Source organism: Molothrus aeneus, unplaced genomic scaffold (genome assembly GCF_037042795.1).
Source record: "Molothrus aeneus isolate 106 unplaced genomic scaffold, BPBGC_Maene_1.0 scaffold_357, whole genome shotgun sequence".
Classification (NCBI taxonomy): Eukaryota; Metazoa; Chordata; class Aves; order Passeriformes; family Icteridae; genus Molothrus; species Molothrus aeneus.
This window is the reverse complement of record NW_027099024.1, coordinates 41545-62834: the sequence shown is the minus strand read 5'-3', so window position 1 is coordinate 62834 and position 21290 is coordinate 41545. Positions and strand designations below refer to the sequence as shown.

The 21290-nt window shown below is 44.5% G+C and overlaps 1 protein-coding gene across 1 annotated transcript in view; it reads right to left on the bottom strand.

Moving 5' to 3' along the window:
• Window positions 1-1594: 1594 nt before the first annotated feature.
• LOC136570712 (eukaryotic translation initiation factor 3 subunit C-like) overlaps window positions 1595-21290 on the bottom strand; it is a 20067-nt gene continuing 371 nt past the window's right edge. The window contains exons 2-9 of the mRNA XM_066571159.1: window positions 17606-18054; window positions 15862-16021; window positions 12050-12413; window positions 9305-9464; window positions 6969-7034; window positions 3596-3683; window positions 2453-2615; window positions 1595-1842 (exon numbers count right to left, since the gene is read on the bottom strand). Coding sequence (XP_066427256.1) covers window positions 1763-1842; window positions 2453-2615; window positions 3596-3683; window positions 6969-7034; window positions 9305-9464; window positions 12050-12413; window positions 15862-16021; window positions 17606-18054 — 1530 coding nt within the window. The 3' untranslated portion in view covers window positions 1595-1762. The remainder of the gene's footprint in view (window positions 1843-2452; window positions 2616-3595; window positions 3684-6968; window positions 7035-9304; window positions 9465-12049; window positions 12414-15861; window positions 16022-17605; window positions 18055-21290) is intronic.

Below are 21290 nucleotides of genomic sequence, written 5' to 3'. Positions count from 1 at the left end.
GGGAAGCTGTGAGGGGTCAAAATGGTGGAAAGCTGAGGGGAGAAAATGGAGGGAAGCTGTGAGGGGACAAAATGGAGGGAAGCTGTGAAGGGAGAAAGTGAAGGGAAACCGTGAGAGGAAGGAGTGGTAAGGCAGCCATGAGAGGAAAAAGTGAAGGGAAGCCATGAGGGACAAAATGGCAGGAAATTGTGAGGGGACACGGAGAAAAGGAAGTCATGAGGGGACAAAATGGTGGGAGCCATGAGGGGACAAGAAGGGAAGCCATGAGGGGAGAAAATGGTGGGAAATTGTGATAAGAAAAAAACGGAGATAAAGTGTGAGGGGAGAGGGAGAAGGGAAGCCATGAGGGGAGAAAATGGAGGGAAGCTGTGAGGGGACAAAATGGCGGAAAGCTGAGGGGAGAAAATGGAGGGAAGGTGTGAGGGGACAAAATGGAGAGAGGCTGTGAGGGGAGAAAATGGAGGGAAGCTGTGAGGGGAGGGAGTGGTAAGGCAGCCATGAGAGGACAAAGTGAAGGGAAGCCATGAGGGACAAAATAGAAAATTGTGAGGGGACAGGGAGAAAGGGAAGCCATGAGGGGAGAAAATGGTGGGAACCATGAGGGGACAAGAAGGGAAGCCATGAGGGGAGAAAATGATGGGAAACCGTGAAGGGACAAGAAGATGGGGCCGCCATGAGGGGAGAAAACAATGGGAAATTGTGAGGGGAGAAAATGGTGGGAAGCCATGAAGGGACAAAATGGCGGGAAATTGTGAGAGAACAAGGAGAAGGGAAGCCATGAGGGACAAAATGGAGGGAAGCTGTGAGGGGACAAAATGGAGGGAAGCTGTGAGGGGACAAAATGTTGGAAAGCTGAGGGGAGAAAATGGAGGGAAGGTGTGAGGGGACAAAATGGCAGGAAGCCATGAAGGGACAAAATGGAAAATTGTGAGGGGACAGGGAGAAAGGGAAGCCATGAGGGGAGAAAATGGCAGGAAATTGTGATAAGAAAAAATGAAGATAAAGTGTGAGGGGAGGGCGAGAAGGGAAGCCATGAGAGGACAAAATGGAGGGAAGCTGTGAGGGGAGAGGATGAAGAAGATGGGGAAAGGGGTAGCCATGAGGGAACAGAGTGAAGAAAAACCATGAAAGGAGTAATAAAAGGATGGGGTGAAGGGAAGCCATGATGGGAGATAAAGGCGGGAAAACGCGAGGGGGAGAAAAAAGGTGGGAAAATATGAGGGGACAAAAAGGCAGGAAAATGTGAGGGAAGAAAAAGGAAGGAAAATGTGAGGGGAAAAAAGGCGGGAAAACGTGAGGGGATAAATGGTGGGAAAGCGTGAGGGGAGAAAAGAGGCGGGAAAACGTGAGGGGGAAAAATGGTGGGAAAACGTGAGGGGGGAAAAAAGGCGGGAAAACGTGAGGGGAGAAATGGTGGGAAAACGTGAGGGGAAAAAAAGGAAAACGGGAAGGGGAGAAAAAAGGCGGGAAAAAGGGGAAGAAAAAAGGCGGGAAAACGTGAGGGGAGAAGCTTTGGGGTCACTTATGGGGCAGAGCGAGGATCTATGGGGCAGCCCCTACTCCGCCCCTCATTACCACATTAATTAACACCTCATTAACACGCTCTTGAATAATTCATTTATTCATTTGCACCAGCAGGACCCTCGATGGAACAGGTGAGGGATCTATGGGGCAGGTGAGGGATCTATGGGGCAGGTGAGGGATTTATGGGGCAGGTAATGGATCCATGGGGCAGGTGAGGGTTCTATGGGGCAGGTGAGACTCAGTAGTTGCCGCGCTCCTGCCGGAAGCCGCCGCGCCTCAGGTACCCGTCGCCCTTGCGGTAGCCGCCATCTTTCTGATCTGGAGGGAGGGACGGACGGGTGAGAGCGGGGCTGGGGGGCTCAGGTGTGTCCCAGGTGTCCCCTCAGGTGTCCCTCAGGTGTGCCCAAGTGTACCCCAGCCACTTCCATCTTCCCCCAGGTGTGTAACTGAGTGACCTAGGTGTGCCCCAGGGGTATCCAGGTGTGCCCCCAGGGGTATCCAGATGTGCCCCAGGTGTATCCAGGTGTGTTCAGGTGTGCCCCAGGGTTATCCAGATGTGCCCCAGGTGTGCCCAGATGTGCCCCAGGTGTATCCAGATGCACCCAGGTGTGCCCAGATGTGCCCCAGGTGTATCCAGATGCGCCCAGGTGCCCCCCAGGTGTATCCAGAAGTGCCCCAGGTGTATCCAGGTGCCCCCAGGTGTATCCCAGGGGTCTCCAGCTGTGCCCCAGGTGTATCCAGATGCCCCCAGCTGTACCCCAGGGGTCTCCAGCTGTGCCCCAGGTGTCTCCAGATGTGCCCAGGTGCATCCCGGTGTGTTCAGGTGTGTCCCAGGTGTCTCCAGCTGTGCCCCAGGCGTCTCCCTCCGCCCCCCCCCTGCCCCCCGGCGCGTCCAGCTGTGCCCCAGCTGTGCCCCAGCTGTGCCCACCTCTGAAGTAGCCCCCGTAGGCTCCCTGCCTCTGGTCCAGCACCCGCTCGTTGTTCTCCACCAGGTTCCCCAACTTCTCGGCCAACTGCAGCGCCAGGTTCTGCGTGGCCGTGGGCTCCGTCCTGTGCATCATCACCGTGGCCGTGGGCTGGTCCAGAGAGGCCTAAAGGGGGGCACAGGTGACAGCCTAAAAGGACCAGAACTGCCCCAAAAGGCTCCAAAACCGCCCCAAAAGGCTCCAAAACCGCCCCAAACTGCCCCAAATGGAGCAAAGTGGACCCAAAACTGCCCCAAAAGGCTCCAAAACCGCCCCAAATGGCTCCAAGAGGACCAAAACTGAGCCAAAACTGCCCCAAAAGGCTCCAGAACTGACCCACATGGACCAAAATTGACCCAGAACTGCCCCTAAAACTGCCCCAAATTGACCCAGAACTGCCCCAAAAGGCTCCAAAACTGCCCCAAAACTTCCCCAAAATCCCTGAAATTGGCCACAAATCGCCCCCTCAGCTGAGGTCACACCTGTCCCCAGCTGTCCCCAGGTGTGTCCCCAGGTGTGTCCCCAGGTATCCCCAGCTGTCCCCAGGTGTGTCCCCAGCTGTCCCCAGGTATGTCCCCAGCTGTGTCCCCAGGTATCCCCAATGTCCCCAGCTGTCCCCAGGTGTGTCCCCAGGTATCCCCAGGTGTGTCCCCAGGTGTCCCCAGCTGTCCCAGGTGTGTCCCCAGGTGTGTCCCCAGGTGTTCCCAGCTGTCCCAGGTGTGTCCCCAGCTGTGTCCCCAGCTGTGTCCCCAGCTGTGTCCCCAGCTGTCCCCAGGTGTGTCCCCAGTGTCCCCAGGTATCCCCAGGTGTGTCCCCAGGTGTGTCCCCAGTGTCCCCAGGTATTCCCAGGTGTGTCCCCAGGTATCCCCAGGTGTGTCCCCAGCTGTCCCCAGGTGTGTCCCCAATGTCCCCAGGTATTCCCAGGTGTCCCAGGTGTGTCCCCAGGTATCCCCAGGTGTGTCCCCAGGTGTGTCCCCAGGTATCCCAGGTGTGTCCCCAGCTGTGTCCCCAGCTGTCCCCAGGTGTGTCCCCAATGTCCCCAGGTATCCCCAGCTGTCCCAGGTGTGTCCCCAGGTGTGTCCCCAGGTGTCCCCAGTGTCCCTCACCATCAGCTCCTCGTTGATGATCATTTTGCTGATGATTCCGTGCACCGTGGGCAGGTCCAGCTCAAACATGGCCGCCAGCGTCTCCATGCTGGAAAATCCAGATTTCATCGCTTTTTAACCCAAAATTTGCTTTTTTTTTCCCCATCAAAATTGCCAATTTTTAAACTTCAAAAATTGTATTTTTTTTTTCCTTTTTAATTACAAAAATATATACTTGAAAATCCCGTTTTTAACATCAAAATTCACCATTTTTAGACTAAAAATTTGCCATTTTTTAACCTCAAAATTTACTTATTCTAACTTCAAAATTCACCATTTTTAGACTAAAAATATGCAATTTTTAAACCTCAAAATTTACATATTCTTACCTCAAAATTCACCATTTTTAGACTAAAAATGTGCCATTTTTTAAACCTCAAAATTTACATATTCTTACTTCAAAATTCACCATTTTTAAACCTCAAAATTTACTTATTCTAACTTCAAAATTCACCATTTTTAGACTAAAAAATTTGCCATTTTTTAAACCTCAAAATTTACATATTGTTACCTCAAAATTCACCATTTTTAGACTAAATATATACAATTTTTAAACCTCAAAATTTACATATTCTTACCTCAAAATTCACCATTTTTAGACTAAAAATTTGCCATTTTTTAAACCTCAAAATTCACGAACTTTTAGCTCAAAAATTCACCATTTTTCACCTTAAAATTCTCAATTTTTTAATCTCAAAACTTCACAATTTTTACCTTAAAATTCACAAATTTTTAGCTCAAAAGTCTTAAATCTTTACCTCAAGATTCACCGATTTTCCCCTCAAAATTCCTAATTTTCAACCTCGACATTTACAATTTCTTAGCTCAAAAATTCACAATTTTCCCTACTAATTCCACAACTTTTAGCCTAAAAATTCACCTTTTTTTTTACCTTAAAAATCACCAGTTTTTTATCACAAAATCCATATTTTAACCTCAAAATTTCACAATTTTTTATCTCAAAAATTCACATTTTTTACCTCAAAAATTCACAATTTTCCCCTCAAAAATTCAAAAAATTTTCCTTTAAAATTCCCCATTTTTTATCTCAAAAATTCACATTTTTTACCTCAAAATATCACAATTTTCCCCGCCAAAATTCAAAAAATTTTCCTTTAAAATTCCCCATTTTTTATCTCAAAAATTCACATTTTTTACCTCAAAATATCACAATTTTCCCCTCAAAAATTCAAAAAATTTTCCTTTAAATCCCCCATTTTTTATCTCAAAAATTCACATTTTTTACCTCAAAAATTCAAATTTTTCCCCTCCAAAATTCAAAAAATTTTCCTTTAAAATCCCCCATTTTTTATCTCATAAATTCACATTTTTTTACCTCAAAAATTCACAATTTTCCCCTCAAAAATTAAAAAAAAATTCCTTTAAAATTCCCAATTTTTTATCTCAAAAAGTCACATTTTTTACCTCCAAAATTCACAATTTTTACCTCAAAAATTCCCAATTTTTTCCTTTAAAATTCCCCATTTTTTATCTCAAAAATTCACATTTTTTACCTCAAAATACCACAATTTTCCCCTCAAAAATTTAAAAAAAATTCCTTTAAAATTCCCAATTTTTTATCTCATAAATTCACATTTTTTATCTCAAAAATTAAAAAAAAATTCCTTTAAAATTCCCGATTTTTTATCTCAAAAAAATCAGATTTTTTTCCTCAAAATATCACAATTTTCCTCTCAAAAATTCAAAAAAATTCCTTTAAAATTCCCAATTTTTTATCTCAAAAATTCACATTTTTTACCTCAAAAATTCCCAATTTTTACCTCAAAAATTCCCAATTTTTTCCTTTAAAATCCCCCATTTTTTACCTCAAAAATTCAAATTTTTCCCCTCCAAAATTCAAAAAATTTTCCTTTAAAATCCCCCATTTTTTATCTCATAAATTCACATTTTTTACCTCAAAAATTGACAATTTTCCCCTCAAAAATTAAAAAAAAATTCCTTTAAAATTCCCAATTTTTTATCTCATAAATTCACAATTTTCCCCTCAAAAATTAAAAAAAAATTCCTTTAAAATTCCCAATTTTTTATCTCAAAAATTCACATTTTTTACCTCCAAAATTCACAATTTTTACCTCAAAAATTCCCAATTTTTTCCTTTAAAATTCCCCATTTTTTATCTCAAAAATTCACATTTTTTACCTCAAAATACCACAATTTTCCCCTCAAAAATTTAAAAAAAATTCCTTTAAAATTCCCAATTTTTTATCTCATAAATTCACATTTTTTACCTCAAAAATTAAAAAAAAATTCCTTTAAAATTCCCGATTTTTTATCTCAAAAAAATCAGATTTTTTACCTCAAAATATCACAATTTTCCTCTCAAAAATTCAAAAAAATTCCTTTAAAATTCCCAATTTTTTATCTCAAAAATTCACATTTTTTACCTCAAAAATTCCCAATTTTTACCTCAAAAATTCCCAATTTTTTCCTTTAAAATCCCCCATTTTTTATCTCAAAAATTCACAATTTTCCCCTCAAAAATTCAAAAAAATTTCCTTTAAAATTCCCCGTTTTTATCTCATAAATTCACATTTTTTACCTCAAAATACCACAATTTTCCCCTCAAAAATTAAAAAAAAAATTCCTTTAAAATTCCCCATTTTTATCTCATAAATTCACTTTTTTTACCTCAAAAATTCACATTTTTTACCTCAAAAATTCACAATTTTTTCCTTTAAAATCCCCCATTTTTTATCTCATAAATTCACATTTTTACCTCAAAAATTCAAATTTTTCCCCTCCAAAATTAAAAAAAATTTCCTTTAAAATTCCCCCTTTCTAATCTCAAAAATTCACATTTTTTACCTCAAAATATCACAATTTTCCCCGCCAAAATTCAAAATTTTTTCCTTTAAAATTCCCCATTCTTTATCTCAAAAATTCACATTTTTTACCTCAAAATATCACAATTTTCCCCGCCAAAATTCAAAATTTTTTCCTTTAAAATTCCCCATTCTTTATCTCAAAAATTCACAATTTTCCCCTCAAAAATTCAAAAAAAAATTCCTTTAAAATTCCCCATTTTTATCTCATAAATTCACTTTTTTTACCTCAAAAATTCACAATTTTTTCCTTTAAAATCCCCCATTTTTTATCTCATAAATTCACATTTTTTACCTCAAAAATTAAAAAAAAATTCCTTTAAAATTCCCAATTTTTTATCTCAAAAATTCACATTTTTTACCTCCAAAATTCACAATTTTTTCCTTTAAAATTCCCCATTTTTTGTCTCAAAAATTCCCATTTTTGGAGATATCAAAATCCTCCATTTTGGACCCAAAATCGCCGTTTTTTGCCCCAAAATCTGCCTCACCTGATGGAGTCGTAGACGCTGCTGTAGGTGAACAGGTACGTGCGGAGCGACTCCTCCTGGATCTTCCTGGGGAGGGACAGGGGGGTCACACCTGGGAAACCCCAAAATTCTCCTTTCCTGACCCAAAATGACCCAAAATGGCTGAAAATGGCCCCCAAATGGCTCCAAAATGGCAGAAAATTGCACCAAAATGGCCCCAAAATGGCTGAAAATGGCCCCAAAATGGCCGAAAATGGCCCAAAGTGGCTCTAAAATGGCTGAAAATGGCCCCAAAATGGCCGAAAATGGCGGAAAATGGCCCCAAAGTGGCGCCAAAATGGCTGAAAACGGGCCCAAAATGGCGGAAAATGGCCCCAAAATGGCTCCAAAATGGCCCTAAAATGGCTGAAAATGGGCCCAAAATGGCCCCAAAGTGGCCCCAAAATGGCTGAAAATGGCCCCAAAATGGCCCAAAATGGCGGAAAATGGCCCCAAAATGGCTCCAAAATGGCCCTAAAATGGCTGAAAATGGCCCTAAAATGGCTGAAAATGGCCCCAAAATGGCCGAAATGGCGGAAAATTGCCCCAAAATGGCTGAAAATGGCTCCAAAATGGCCCCAAAATGGCTGAAAATGGCCTCAAAGTGGCCCCAAAATGGCTGAAAATGGCCTCAAAGTGGCCCCAAAATGGCCGAAAATGGCCCAAAGTGGCCCCAAAATGGCCCTAAAATGACCCGAAAATCCCACTCAAAATCGCCAAAAATCACCCAAAAATCCCACTCAAAATTGCCCAAAATCCTCCCAAAATTGCCCAAAATCCTCAAATTTCATTTCCTGGCCACACCTGAGCCCGAGTGAGCCTCACCTGGGCACCTCAAATCCTCATTTCCTACCCTAAAATTACCTTAAAATCACCCAAAAAACGCTCAAAAATCACCCAAAAATCCCACTCAAAACCCTCAAAAATCACCCCAAATTGCCGAAAATGGCCCAAAATGGCCCAAAATTGCCCAAACTCGCGGGTTTTGGGGCTCACCTGACGAGCATGGCGCGCACCTGGTCGGCCTCAGGGAACAGGTCCCAGACTTTGAACCTCCCCAAATGCCCCAAAATCACCCAAAAATTACCCAAAAATCGCCCAAAAATCACCCAAAAATAGGCCAAAATCAGCCAAAATGACCCAAAATTGCCCAAAATCCCCAATTTTTTTTATCTCTGCCCAGGTAGGACTGACCTGAGCCTCACCTGGGCACCTCAAATCCCTCCCAAAATCACCCAAAATGCCCCTAAAACCCCTCAAAAATCCAACAAAAAATCGCCAAAAAATCCCCCCAAAATCCCCCAAAATTGTCGAAAATTGCTAAAAATCGCCCAAAATTGCCCAAAATCCCCAAATTTCATTTCCTGGCCACACCTGAGCCCGAGTGAGCCTCACCTGGGCACCTCAAATCCCTCCCAAAATCGCCCAAAATGCCCCTAAAAACCCTCAAAAATCCCCCAAAAATCGCCAAAAATGACCCAAAAATCCCTCAAAAATCCACCTCAAACCCCTCAAAAATCGCCCAAAATTGCCCAAAATCCCCAAATTTTCATACCTGGCCATATCTGAGCCTAAGTGAACCTCACCTGGGCACCTGAAATCCTCATTTTCTACCCTAAAATTACCTTAAAATCACCCAAAAAACGCTCAAAAATCACCCAAAAATCCCACAAAAAATTGCCAAAATTCACCCAAAATTGCCGAAAATCGCCCAAAATGGCCCAAACTGGCCCAAACTCGCGGGTTTTGGGGCTCACCTGACGAGCATGGCGCGCACCTGGTCGGCCTCGGGGAACAGGTCCCAGACTTTGAACCTCCCCAAATGCCCCAAAATCACCCAAAAATTACCCAAAAATCGCCCAAAAATCACCCAAAAATAGGCCAAAATCAGCCAAAATGACCCAAAATTGCCCAAAATCCCCAATTTTTTTTATCTCTGCCCAGGTAGGACTGACCTGAGCCTCACCTGGGCACCTCAAATCCCTCCCAAAATCACCCAAAATGCCCCTAAAACCCCTCAAAAATCCAACAAAAAATCGCCAAAAAATCCCCCCAAAATCCCCCAAAATTGTCGAAAATTGCTAAAAATCGCCCAAAATTGCCCAAAATCCCCAAATTTCATTTCCTGGCCACACCTGAGCCCGAGTGAGCCTCACCTGGGCACCTCAAATCCCTCCCAAAATCGCCCAAAATGCCCCTAAAAACCCTCAAAAATCCCACTCAAAATCCCCAAAAATCCCCCAAAAATCCCCCAAAAATCACCCAAAATTGCCGAAAATGGCCCAAAATTGCCCAAACTGGCGGGTTTTGGGGCTCACCTGACGAGCATGGCGCGCACCTGGTCGGCCTCGGGGAACAGGTCCCAGACTTTGCCGTTCATTTTCTCGTTGACCACGAAGCGATGGCAGCGGCGCCAGTCCCCCGTCTTCATGGCCTTGGAGGCGGCCACCACGTGCTCCCGCATGGACTCGGGGGGACCTGGTCGGGGGACAACATTTTGGGGTGAAAAACGGCGGTTTTGGGCAAAAAATCCCCGAGTTTTGGGTAAAAAAATGGAGTTTTTGGGGTTGGAAATGGGGATTTTGGAGGGCACAAAATGGCGGCAGCTCCAAGGGGGTCACAAAATGGCGGCAGCTCCAAGGTCCAGCATGGACTTGGCGGGATCTGGTTGGGTGACAACATTTTGGGGTGAAAAATGGCGATTTTGGACAAAAAATCCCCGAGTTTTCGGGAAAAAAATGGAGTTTTTGGGGTTAAAAATGGAATTTTTGTGCTTGGAAATGGGGATTTTGGAGGGCACAAAATGGTGGCACCACGTGCTCCCGCATGGACTCGGGGGGACCTGGTCGGGGGACAACATTTTGGGGTGAAAAACGGCGGTTTTGGGCAAAAAATCCCCGAGTTTTGGGTAAAAAATTGGAATTTTTGGGGGTAAAAATGGAATTTTTTGGGTTAAAATGGGGATTTTGGAGGGCACAAAATGGCGGCAGCTCCAAGGTCCAGGATGGACTCAGGGGGAGCTGGTGAGGGGACAACGGTTTGGGGTGAAAAACGGCGATTTTGGGCAAAAAAACCCCTGAGTTTTGGGTAAAAAAATGGAGTTTTTGGGGTTGGAAATGGGGTTTGTGGAGGGCACAAAATGGTGGCACCTCCAAGGTCCAGGATGGACTGAGATGGACCCGGTTGGGTGACAAAATTTTGGGGTGAAAAACGGCGGTTTTGGGCAAAATATCCCCGAGTTTTGGGTAAAAAATGGAGTTTTTGGGGTTAAAAATGGAATTTTTGGGGTTGGAAATGGGGATTTTGTGGAGGGCACAAAATGGCGGCAGCTCCAAGGTCCAGGATGGACTCAGGGGGAGCTGGGACAGGTGAGACACAGGTGGGGAAAAGTGAAGAAGTTTTGGGGTGAAAAACGCCAATTTTGGGCAAAAAATCCTCATTTTGGTTGAAAAGCCAAGATTTTGGTGTGAGGAACATCAAGAAGATCCAGAACCGCCATTTTAGGAGATAAAGGAACCAAACCAAGACTGAATTAAGGTAATTATGGACCTCAGAACCCAATTTTGGACCTCAAAACCCCCAAATTTTGGTCTGAGGAACATCAAGAAGTTCTCAAACCACCATTTTAGGAGATAGAAGAACCAAACCAAGACTGAATTAAGGTAATTATGGACCTCAGAACCCAATTTTGGACCTCAAAACCCCCAAATTTTGGGGTCAAAAACCCCATCCATGGTCTAGAGGAACATCAAGAAGATCTAAAACCTCCATTTTAAGAGATAAAAGAACCAAACCAAGACTGACCTAAGGTAATTATGGACCTCAAGAAGCCAATTTTGGGTCCAAATTTCCAAATTTTGGTTAAAAATCCCAATTTTGGTCTGAGGAACATCAAGAAGTTCTCAAACCTCCATTTTAGGAGATAAAGGAACCAAACCAAGACTGAATTAAGGTAATTATGGACCTCAGAACCCAATTTTGGACCTCAAAACCCCCAAATTTTGGTGTGAGGAACATCAAGAAGTTCTCAAACCTCCATTTTAGGAGATAGAAGAACCAAACCAAAACTTATTCAAGGTAATTATGGACCTCAAAACCCCAAATCTCAACCCCAAACCTCCAAATTTTGGGTCGAAAACTCCATCCATGGTCTGAGGAACATCAAGAAGATCCAGAACCGCCATTTTAGGAGATAAAGGAACCAAACCAAGACCGACCTAAGGTAATTATGGACCTCAAGAATTCCATTTTGGGTCAAAATCCTCAAATTTTGGGTCAAAACCCCCAAATCTTTGGTCAAAAACCCCATCCATGGTCTAGAGGAACATCAAGAAGTTCTAAACCCTCCATTTTAGGAGATACAGCAACCAAACCAAAACTTATTCAAGGTAATTATGGACCTCCAAACCCCAAATCTCAACCCCAAACCTCCAAATCTTGGGTCCTCCTCTCCATCCATGGTCTGAGGAACATCAAGAAGTTCTAAACCCTCCATTTTAAGACCAAGACTGACCTAAGGTAATTATGGACCTCAGAACCCAATTTCAGACCTTGAAACCCCCAAATTTTGGGTCCTCCTCCCCATCCATGGTCTGAGGAACATCAAGAAGTTCTCAAACCTCCATTTTAGGAGATAAAGGAACCAAACCAAGACCGACCTAAGGTAATTATGGACCTCAGGAACCCAAATTCAGACCTCAAAACCCTGAAATTTTGGGTCAAAAACCCCAAATTTTGGGGTCAAAAACCCCATCCATGATCTGAGGAACATCAAGAAGATCCAGAACCTCCATTTTAGGAGATAAAGGAACCAAACCAAGACTGAATTAAGGTAATTATGGACCTCAAGAAGCCAATTTTGGGTCCAAATCTTGAAATTTTGGTTAAAAACCCCAATTTTGGTCTGAGGAACATCAAGAAGTTCTCAAACCTCCATTTTAGGAGATACAGCAACCAAACCAAGACTGAATTAAGGTAATTATGGACCTCCAAACCCCAAATCTCAACCCCAAACCCCCGAATTTTGTGCCGAAACCCCCCGAATTTCCGCTCCCGCCCCGTACCCAGCAGCGGCTGCCTCTCGCCCACGCGCAGCTGGTGGTGGAACTGCTTGCTGATCATCCTCCGGCGGGCGTCGAACTCGTGCGCCGCCATGTAGGGGATCTCCAGCAGCATGGCGGCCACCAGGTAGACGCACTCGAGGAGCTCCAGGTTGACGTGCATGTGGAAGGGCACCTGGCGCCTCTTCTCCACCTTCTCCTGCTCCGCGTTCCTCTCCTGGAGGCTCCTGAGCAGGAGGCCCTGGCCCAGGAGCTCCTTGGCGCGGCCGGAGCTCTGGATGTCCAGCAGGGCGTTGTGGGCGTCCTTGATCAGGCCCTGGCGGAAGGCGCAGATGCCCAGCTGGACCATGGTGCGGTTGTAGAGGATCTGGAAAGGGGAGAGGACGAGGTCAAGGGGGGGTTTGGGGTGAGAAATGGGAGATTTGGGTAAAAAAATTTAAAAAAAAATAATATTGGGTGGGTGGAAGTTTTGGAGGGGACAAAATGGTGGAAACTCCAAGGTTCAGGAGGGAATCAGGGGGAGCTGGGACAGGTGAGACACAGGTCAGACACAGGTGGGAGACCTGGGGAAAAGTGAAGAAGTTTTGGGGTGAAAAATGCAAGTTTTGGGTAAAAAAAAAGTCAATTTTTTGGGTCGGAAATGGAATTTTTTGGGTCGGAAATGGAATTTTTGGAGGGCACAAAATGGCGGCAGCTCCAAGGTCCTGAAGGGACTCAAGGGGACCTGGGACAGGTGAGACACAGGTGAGACACAGGTGGGAGACCTGGGAAAAAGTGAAGACGTTTTGGGGCAAAAAATGCCAAATTTGGGTAAAAACTTTGGAGGTTTTGGGGGTAAAAATGGAATTTTTAGAGGGCACAAAATGGCGGCAGCTCCAAGGTCCTGAAGCAACTCAGGGGGAGCTGGGACAGGTGAGACACAGGTGAGAGACCTGGGGAAAAGTGAAGAAGTTTTGGGGCAAAAAATGCCAAATTTGGGTAAGAAAAGGTCAATTTTTGGGGTTGAAAATGGATTTTTTTTGGGTCGAAAATGGAATTTTTGGAGGGAACAAAATGGCGGCAGCTCCAAGGTCCTGAAGCGACTCAGGGGGAGCTGGGACAGGTGAGACACAGGTGAGAGACCTGGGGACGAGTGAAGAAGTTTTGGGGCGAAAAATGCCAATTTTGGGTAAAAAAATTTGGAGGTTTTGGGGGTAAAAATGGAATTTTTAGAGGGCACAAAATGGCGGCAGCTCCAAGGTCCTGAAGCAACTCAGGGGGAGCTGGGACAGGTGAGACACAGGTGAGAGACCTGGGGACAAGCGAAGAAGTTTTGGGGTGAAAAATGCCAAATTTGGGTAAAAAAAAAAGTCAATTTTTGGGGCTGAAAATGGAATTTTTTGGGTCGGAAATGGAAGTTTTGGAGGGAACAAAATGGCGGAAACTCCAAGGTTCAGGAGGGAATCAGGGGGAGCTGGGACAGGTGAGACACAGGTGAGACACCTGGGAAAAAGTGAAGAAGTTTTGGGGTGAAAAATGCAAGTTTTGGGTAAAAAACTTTGGAGGTTTTGGGGCTGAAAATGGAAATTTTGGGGTTGGAAATGGAATTTTTGGAGGGAACAAACTGGCGGAAACTCCAAGGTTCAGGATGGAATCAGGGGGACCTGGGACAGGTGAGACACGGGTGAGAGACCTGGGGAAAAGTGAAGAAGTTTTGGGGTGAAAAATGCCAAATTCGGGTAAAAAAAAGGGTCAATTTTTTGGGTCGAAAATGGAATTTTTGGAGGGAACAAAATGGCGGAAACTCCAAGGTTCAGGATGGAATCAGGGGGAGCTGGGACAGGTGAGACACAGGTGAGGCACAGGTGAGAGACCTGGGGACGAGTGAAGAAGTTTTGGGGCAAAAAATGCCAAATTTGGGTTAAAAAAAGTCAATTTTTGGGGTTGAAAATGGAATTTTTTGGGTCAAAAATGGAATTTTTGGAGGGCACAAAATGACGGAAACTCCAAGGTTCAGGATGGAATCAGGGGGAGCTGGACAGGTGAGACACAGGTGAGACACCTGGGGACGAGTGAAGAAGTTTTGGGGTGAAAAAAGCCAATTTTGGGTAAAAAGCTTTGGAGGTTTTGGGGGTAAAAATGGAATTTTTAGAGGGCACAAAATGGCGGCAGCTCCAAGGTCCTGAAGCGACTCAGGGGGAGCTGGGACAGGTGAGACACAGGTGAGAGACCTGGGGAAAAGTGAAGAAGTTTTGGGGTGAAAAATGCCGAATTTGGGTAAAAAAAAAAGTCAATTTTTTGGGTCGAAAATGGAATTTTTTGGGTCGGAAATGGAATTTTTGGAGGGCACAAAATGACGGAAACTCCAAGGTTCAGGAGGGAATCAGGAGGACCTGGGACAGGTCAGACACAGGTGAGAGACCTGGGGAAAAGTGAAGAAGTTTTGGGGCAAAAAATGCCAAATTTGGGTAAAAAAATTTGGAGGTTTTGGGGCAAAAAATGGAAATTTTGGGGTTGGAAATGGAATTTTTGGAGGGAACAAAATGGCGGAAACTCCAAGGTCCTGAAGCGACTCAAGAGGAGCTGGGACAGGTGAGACACAGGTGAGACACCTGGGGAAGAGTGAAGAAGTTTTGGGGTGAAAAATGCCAAATTTGGGTAAAAAAATTTGGAGGTTTTGGGGCTGAAAATGGAAATTTTGGAGGGCACAAAATGGCGGCAGCTGCAGGTGTTGAGAAGGTCCTGGGACGGGTGAGGTGGGGACAGGTGGACGGGTGTGCCCAAATCACCTGGGCAGGGGTGATTGACCTGTCCAGATGTGCCCAAATCACCTCTCCAGGTGTGCCCAAATCACCTGTCCAGGTGTGGTTTACCTGCCCAAGTGTGCCTAAATCACCTGTCCAGGTGTGCCTAAATCACCTGTCCAGGTGTGGTTTACCTGTCCAGATGTGCCTAAATCTCCTGCCCAGGTGTGGTTTACCTGTCCAGATGTGCCCAAATCACCTCTCCAGGTGTGGTTTACCTGTCCAGATGTGCCCAAATCACCTGTCCAGGTGTGCTCAAATCACCTGTGCAGGTGTGCCCAGGTCACATATCCAGGTGTGATATACCTGTCTCATTTACCTGTCCAGATGTGCCCCAATCACCTCTCCAGGTGTGATTTACATGTCCAGGTGTGCCTAAATCTCCTGCCCAGGTGTGTTTAACCCTTTCAGGTGCGTGTTTAACCCTCTCAGGTGCGTGTTTAACCCTCACCTGCACAGGTGGGTCGGCGTGCTGGATGTTGTCCTGCAGGTGCGTTTAACCCTTTCAGGTGCGTGTTTAACCCTCACCTGCCCAGGTGTGTTTAACCCTTTCAGGTGTGTGTTTAACCCTCTCGGGTGCGTGTTTAACCCTCTCAGGTGCGTGTTTAACCCTCACCTGCCCAGGTGTGTTTAACCCTTTCAGGTGCGTGTTTAACCCTCTCAGGTGCGTGTTTAACCCTCACCTGCCCAGGTGTGTTTAACCCTTTCAGGTGCGTGTTTAACCCTCTCAGGTGCGTGTTTAACCCTCACCTGCACAGGTGGGTCGGCGGGCTGGATGTTGTCCTGCAGGTGTGTTTAACCCTTTCAGGTGTGTGTTTAACCCTTTCAGGTGCGTGTTTAACCCTCTCAGGTGCGTGTTTAACCCTTTGAGATGTGCGTGTTTAACCCTCACCTGCACAGGTGGGTCGGCGTGCTGGATGTTGTCCTGCAGGTGTGTTTAACCCTTTCAGGTGCGTGTTTAACCCTCTCAGGTGTGTGTTTAACCCTCTCGGGTGCGTGTTTAACCCTCTCAGGTGCGTGTTTAACCCTCACCTGCACAGGTGGGTCGGCGTGCTGGATGTTGTCCTGCAGGTGGGACATGAGCATGAGGTCGCGGGCGCGGTACCAGCGGCTGTGCAGGGCGTGGTGGTAGATGTGGCACAGGATGGCGCAGGTGCGGATCCGGTCCGTGCGGTCCTTGGCGTACACGAACCTGACCAGGTGAGGAACCCCAAAAAAATCTCAACGTTTTAACCCCAAAATCCCGAGATCTCAGCCCCGAAAATGCCAAAATTTGAACCCCAAAATCCCGAGTTTCCAACCCCAAAAATCTCAAAATTTCAGCCTCAAAAATCTCAAATTGTCAGCCCCAAAATGTCAAAATTCCAACCCCAAAATCCCGAGATTTCAGCCCCAAAATCCCAGCATTCCAACCCCAAAAATATAAAAATTTCAGCCCCAAAATTCCAAGATTTCAACCCCAAAAATCTCAAAAATTCAGCCTCAAAAATCTCAAAATATCAGCCCCAAAAATCCCAAAATTTAATCCCAAAATGCCAAAATTTCAACCTCAAAATCCTGAGATTTCAACCACAATTTCAGGCCCAAAATGCCAAGATTTCAACCCCAAAATCCCGAGATTACAGCCCCAAAATCCCGAGATTGCAACCCCAAAAATCTCAAAATTTCAGCCTCAAAAATCTCAAATTGTCAGCCCCAAAATGTCAAAATTCCAACCCCAAAAATCCCAAAATTTCACCCCAAAATCCTGACATTCCAACCCCAAAAATCTCAAAATTTCAACCCCAAAATGCCAAGATTTCAGCCCAAAAATCCCAAAATTTCAACCCCAAAAATCTCAAATCGTCAGCCCCAAAATGTCAAAATTCCAACCCCAAAATCCCGAGATTTCAGCCCAAAAATCTCAGCATTCCAGGCCCAAAATCCCGAGATTTCAACCCCAAAAATCCCAAAATTTCAGCTCCAAAATCCCAAGGTGTGTCCCAACCCTCTCCAGGTGTCCCCACCCCTCCAGGTGTGTCCCTGTCCCCGTCCAGGTGTCCCCAAGTGTGCCCTGACCCCATCCACGTGTGTCCCCAACCCACCCAGGTGTCCCCAGGTGTCCCCACCCCTCCAGGTGTGTCCAGGTGTGTCCCAACCCCCTCCAGGTGTGTCCCCAGCCCCCCAAGTGTCCCCAGGTGTGTCCCCAACCCCCTCCAGGTGTGCCCAGGTTTGTCCCTGTCCCCATTTCCCCCATCCAGAAGTGTCCAGGTGTGTCCCAACCCTCTCCAGGTGTGCCCTGACCCGATCCAGGTGTGTCCCCAACCCGTCCAGGTGTGCCCTGACCTGATCCAGGTGTGTCCAGGTGTGCCCTGACCCCATCCAGGTGTGTCCCCAACCCACCCAGGTGTGTCCCTGTCCCTCCCCAGGTGTGCCCAGGTGTGCCCCAATCCTCTCCAGGTGTGCCCAGGTGTGTCCCAACCCTCTCCAGGTGTGCCCAGGTGTGTCCCAACCCTCTCCAGGTGTGTCCCTGTCCCTTTCCAGGTGTCCCCAAACCCACCCAGGTGCGTCCCTGTCCCCATCCAGGTGTCCCCAGGTGTGTCGCTGTCCCCATCCAGGTGTGTCCCAACCCCCCTCAGGTGTCCCCAGGTGTGTCCCTGTCCCCCTCCAGGTGTCCCCAGGTGTCCCCATCCCCCCCAGGTGTCCCCAGGTGTCCCCAACCCCCTCAGGTGTCCCCAGGTGTGTCCCTGTCCCCCTCCAGGTGTCCCCAGGTGTCCCCCCCCAGCTTCCCCCTCACCTGCACAACCTCTCCATCAGCGCCTCCGAATCCTCCTCCTCTTCCTCCTCCTCCTCCTCCTTCTTCACCTGCACCTCCTCCTCCTCCTCCTTCCCGTCCTTCTGTCCGTCCTCCTCCTTCCCCTGCCCGTCCTTCCGTCCGTCCTCCTCCTCCTTCTCCTTCCCTTCGTCCTCTTTCTCCTTCCCTTCATCCTCCTCCTCCTCTTTCTCCTTCCCGTCCTGGCGGGCGGGGCCGTCCTGGCGGGCGGGGCCGTCCGTCCGTCCGTCGGCCCGTCCGTCGGTCCGCGCCCTGCGGCGGGCGGCGCCGTAGTCGAACTTGTAGTAGGTGTGGAGGACGCGGCGCAGGTAAACGCGGCAGAGCTCCTCGGGGCTGCCCTTGCCCTGCAGGTAGCGCTGCAGGCGCGCGATGATGCGGCACACGCGGGCCTCGTCCTTCAGGTGCTCCACGTACTCTGCGAGAGGGGGGAAAGGAAAGGTGAGGGTGGGGAAAGGGAAAAATAAATTAAAATAAAAATTAAAAAAAAAATTCCCCAAAAAAATCCCCAAAAAACGGCGGAAAAAAGGTAAAAAAAAGGTAAAAAATCCACAAAAAACCACAAAAAAACCCCACGAAAAACCTGCAAAAAAATGCTCAAAAAAATCCAAAAAAAATCCCAACAAAATCTGCAAAATGAAGGAAAAAATCCCCGAAAAAAGGCAGAACAAATCCACGAAAAACGCCAAAAAAATCCGCCAAAAAATAAAAAATCCCCAAAAAAAGGCAAAACAAATCTATGAAAAAGTGCCAAAAAAATCCCCCAAAAAATAAAAAAAATCCCCAAAAAATGTCAAAAAAATTCCCAAAAAATGCCCAAAAAAATCCCCAAAAAACGGCGAAAAAAAGGTTAAAAAGAGGTGAAAAATCCACAAAAAACGCTAAAAAAATCCTCAAAAAAATACCCAACAGAATCTGCAAAACAAAGAAAAAAATCCCCGAGAAAAGGCAAAACAAATCCACAAAAAAACGCCAAAAAAATCCCCAAAAAATAAAAAAAATCCCCAAAAAATGTCAAAAAAATTCCCAAAAAATTCCCCAAAAAATCCCCCAAAAACGGCGGAAAAAAGGTAAAAAAAAGGTGAAAAATCCGCAAAAAAACGTTAAAGAAATCCTCAAAAAAATCCAAAAAAGTGCCCAACAGAATCTGCAAAATGAAGGAAAAAATCCCCGAGAAAAGGCAGAACAAATCCACAAAAATGCGCCAAAAAAATCCCCAAAAAATAAAAAAAATCCCCAAAAAATGTCAAAAAAATTCCCAAAAAACCGCAAAAAATAAAAAAAATTCCCCAAAAAATGTCAAAAAAATTCCCAAAAAATTCCCAAAAAATAAAAACCAATTCCCCAAAAAATGTCAAAAAAATTCCCAAAAAATGCCCCCCCCCAAAAAAAACAATTCCCCAAAAAATGTCAAAAAAAATCCCAAAAAATGCCCCAAAAATCCCAAAAAACTAAACAAAAAACCCCCCAAAACTTAAAAAAAACCCAAAAAAAAACCCCAAAAAAATCCCCCCCAAAAAAACCCCAAAAAATCCACAAAAAATCCCCCCAAAAAAAAAAAAATCCCCAAAAAATCCCCAAAAAATGCCCAAAAAATTCCCAAAAAAATCCCAAAATATGCCCCAAAAACACTAAACAAAAAACCCCCAAAAACTTAAAAAAACCCCAAAAAAACTCGCAAAAAATCCACAGAAAAATCACAAAAAAACCCACAAAAAAGCCTGAAAAATGCCAAACACCTAAAAAAAAGCCCAAAAAACCCTAAAAAAGCCCAAAAAATCCACAAAAAACACCCCCAAAAATACCCTCAAAAAACCCCCAAAAAACACTCCAAAAATCCTCAAAAACCAAAAAAAAGACCCCAAAAAATCCTCAAAAAAATCCTCAAAAAATGCCCAACAAAATCTCCAAAACGAAGAAAAAAATCCACAAAAAACCCACAAAAAACCCGCAAAAAATGCAAAAAAAATCCAAAAAATCCCCCAAAAAATAAAGAAAAAAATCCCCCCAAAAATGTCAAAAAATGCCCCCAAAAATCCCAAAAAACTAAAAAAAAAGCCCAAAAAACCCTAAAAAATCTACAAAAATACCCCCAAAAATACTCTCAAAAAACCCCCCAAAAACACTCAAAAAATCCCCAAAAACAAAAAAAAGACCCCAAAAAAATCCCCAAAAATCTTCCAAAAAATCCCCAAAAAACCCAAAAAAACCCCCCAAAAATCCCCAAAAATCTTCCAAAAAATCCCCAAAAAACCCCAAAAAAAACCCCAAAAATCCCCAAAAATCTTCCAAAAAATCCCCAAAAAACCCCAAAAAATGCCCCAAAAAATGCCCCAAAAAAACCCAAGAAACCCCCTCAAAAACTTCCCCAAAAACCCCAAAACCCCCCCAAAAAAGCCCTAAAAAAACCCCAAAAAGCCCTAAAAAAATCCCAAAAAACCCCAAAAAACCCCAAAAAATCCCGGCAGGGGAGCCCCAGTTCAGGCTCCACGAACTCTGGGAAAGGGGGGAAGGAAAAACTTGGAGGTTGGAAAAGTTCAAAAAAAAAATCCCCAAAAAAATCCCCAAAAAAATGCCCCAAAAATCCCAAAAAACTGCAAAAAAATCTGCAAAAAAATGCCCAAAATTTTGGGGTTTTTTGGGATTTTTTGGGGATTTTTTGGGGATTTTTTGGGGATTTTTTTCGGGATTTTTGGGGGATTTTTTGGGGTTTTTTTTTTGGGATTTTTTGGGATTTTTTTGGATTTTTTGTTTTGAATTTTTTTCGGATTTTTTTGGGACTTTTTGTGGGATTTTTTTTAAATTTTTTTTGGGGGATTTTTTTTTATTTTTTTGATTTTTTTCGGATTTTTTTTGGGCATTTTTTGGGGATTTTTTGGGTTTTTTTGGCGATTTTTTTTTTACTTTTTTTTATTTTTTTGGGGATTTTTAAAAATTTTTTTGGGATTTTTTTCGGATTTTTTTGGGGATTTTTTTTTGGGGGATTTTTTGGGGGGATTTTTTTGGGAGATTTTTTTGGGGATTTTTTTGGGGGATTTTTTGGGATTTTTTGGGATTTTTTTGGGGATTTTTTGGGGATTTTTTTTGGGTTTTTTTTGGGGGATTTTTTTGGGATTTTTTGGGGGGACTTTTTTGGGGGATTTTTTTAGTTTTTTTGGGGTTTTTTTGGGGGGATTTTTTTTGGGTTTTTTTGGTGGGGATTTTTTGGGGGATTTTTGGGGATTTTTTCAGATTTTTTTTGGGATTTTTTTTGGGATTTTTGGGGGATTTTTTTGGGAGATTTTTTTGGGGATTTTTTTGGGGGATTTTTTTTTTTTTAATTTTTTGGGGATTTTTTGGGGAATTTTTTGGTTTTTTTTTTTTGGGATTTTTTTGGGATTTTTGGGGATGTTTTGGGGTTTTTTTGGGGATTTTTTGGGGATTTTTTGGGGTTTTTTTTGGGGATTTTTTTGGGATTTTTTGGGGATTTTTTTGGGGGTTTTTTGGAATTTTTTCGGATTTTTTTGGGGTTTTTTTCGGATTTTTTTGGGGATTTTTTCGGATTTTTTTGGGGATTTTTTGGGGATCTTTTTGGGTTTTTTTTGGGGACTTTTTTGGGATTTTTTTGGGGGATTTTTTGGGTTTTTTTGGGAATTTTTGGGGGTTTTTTTTG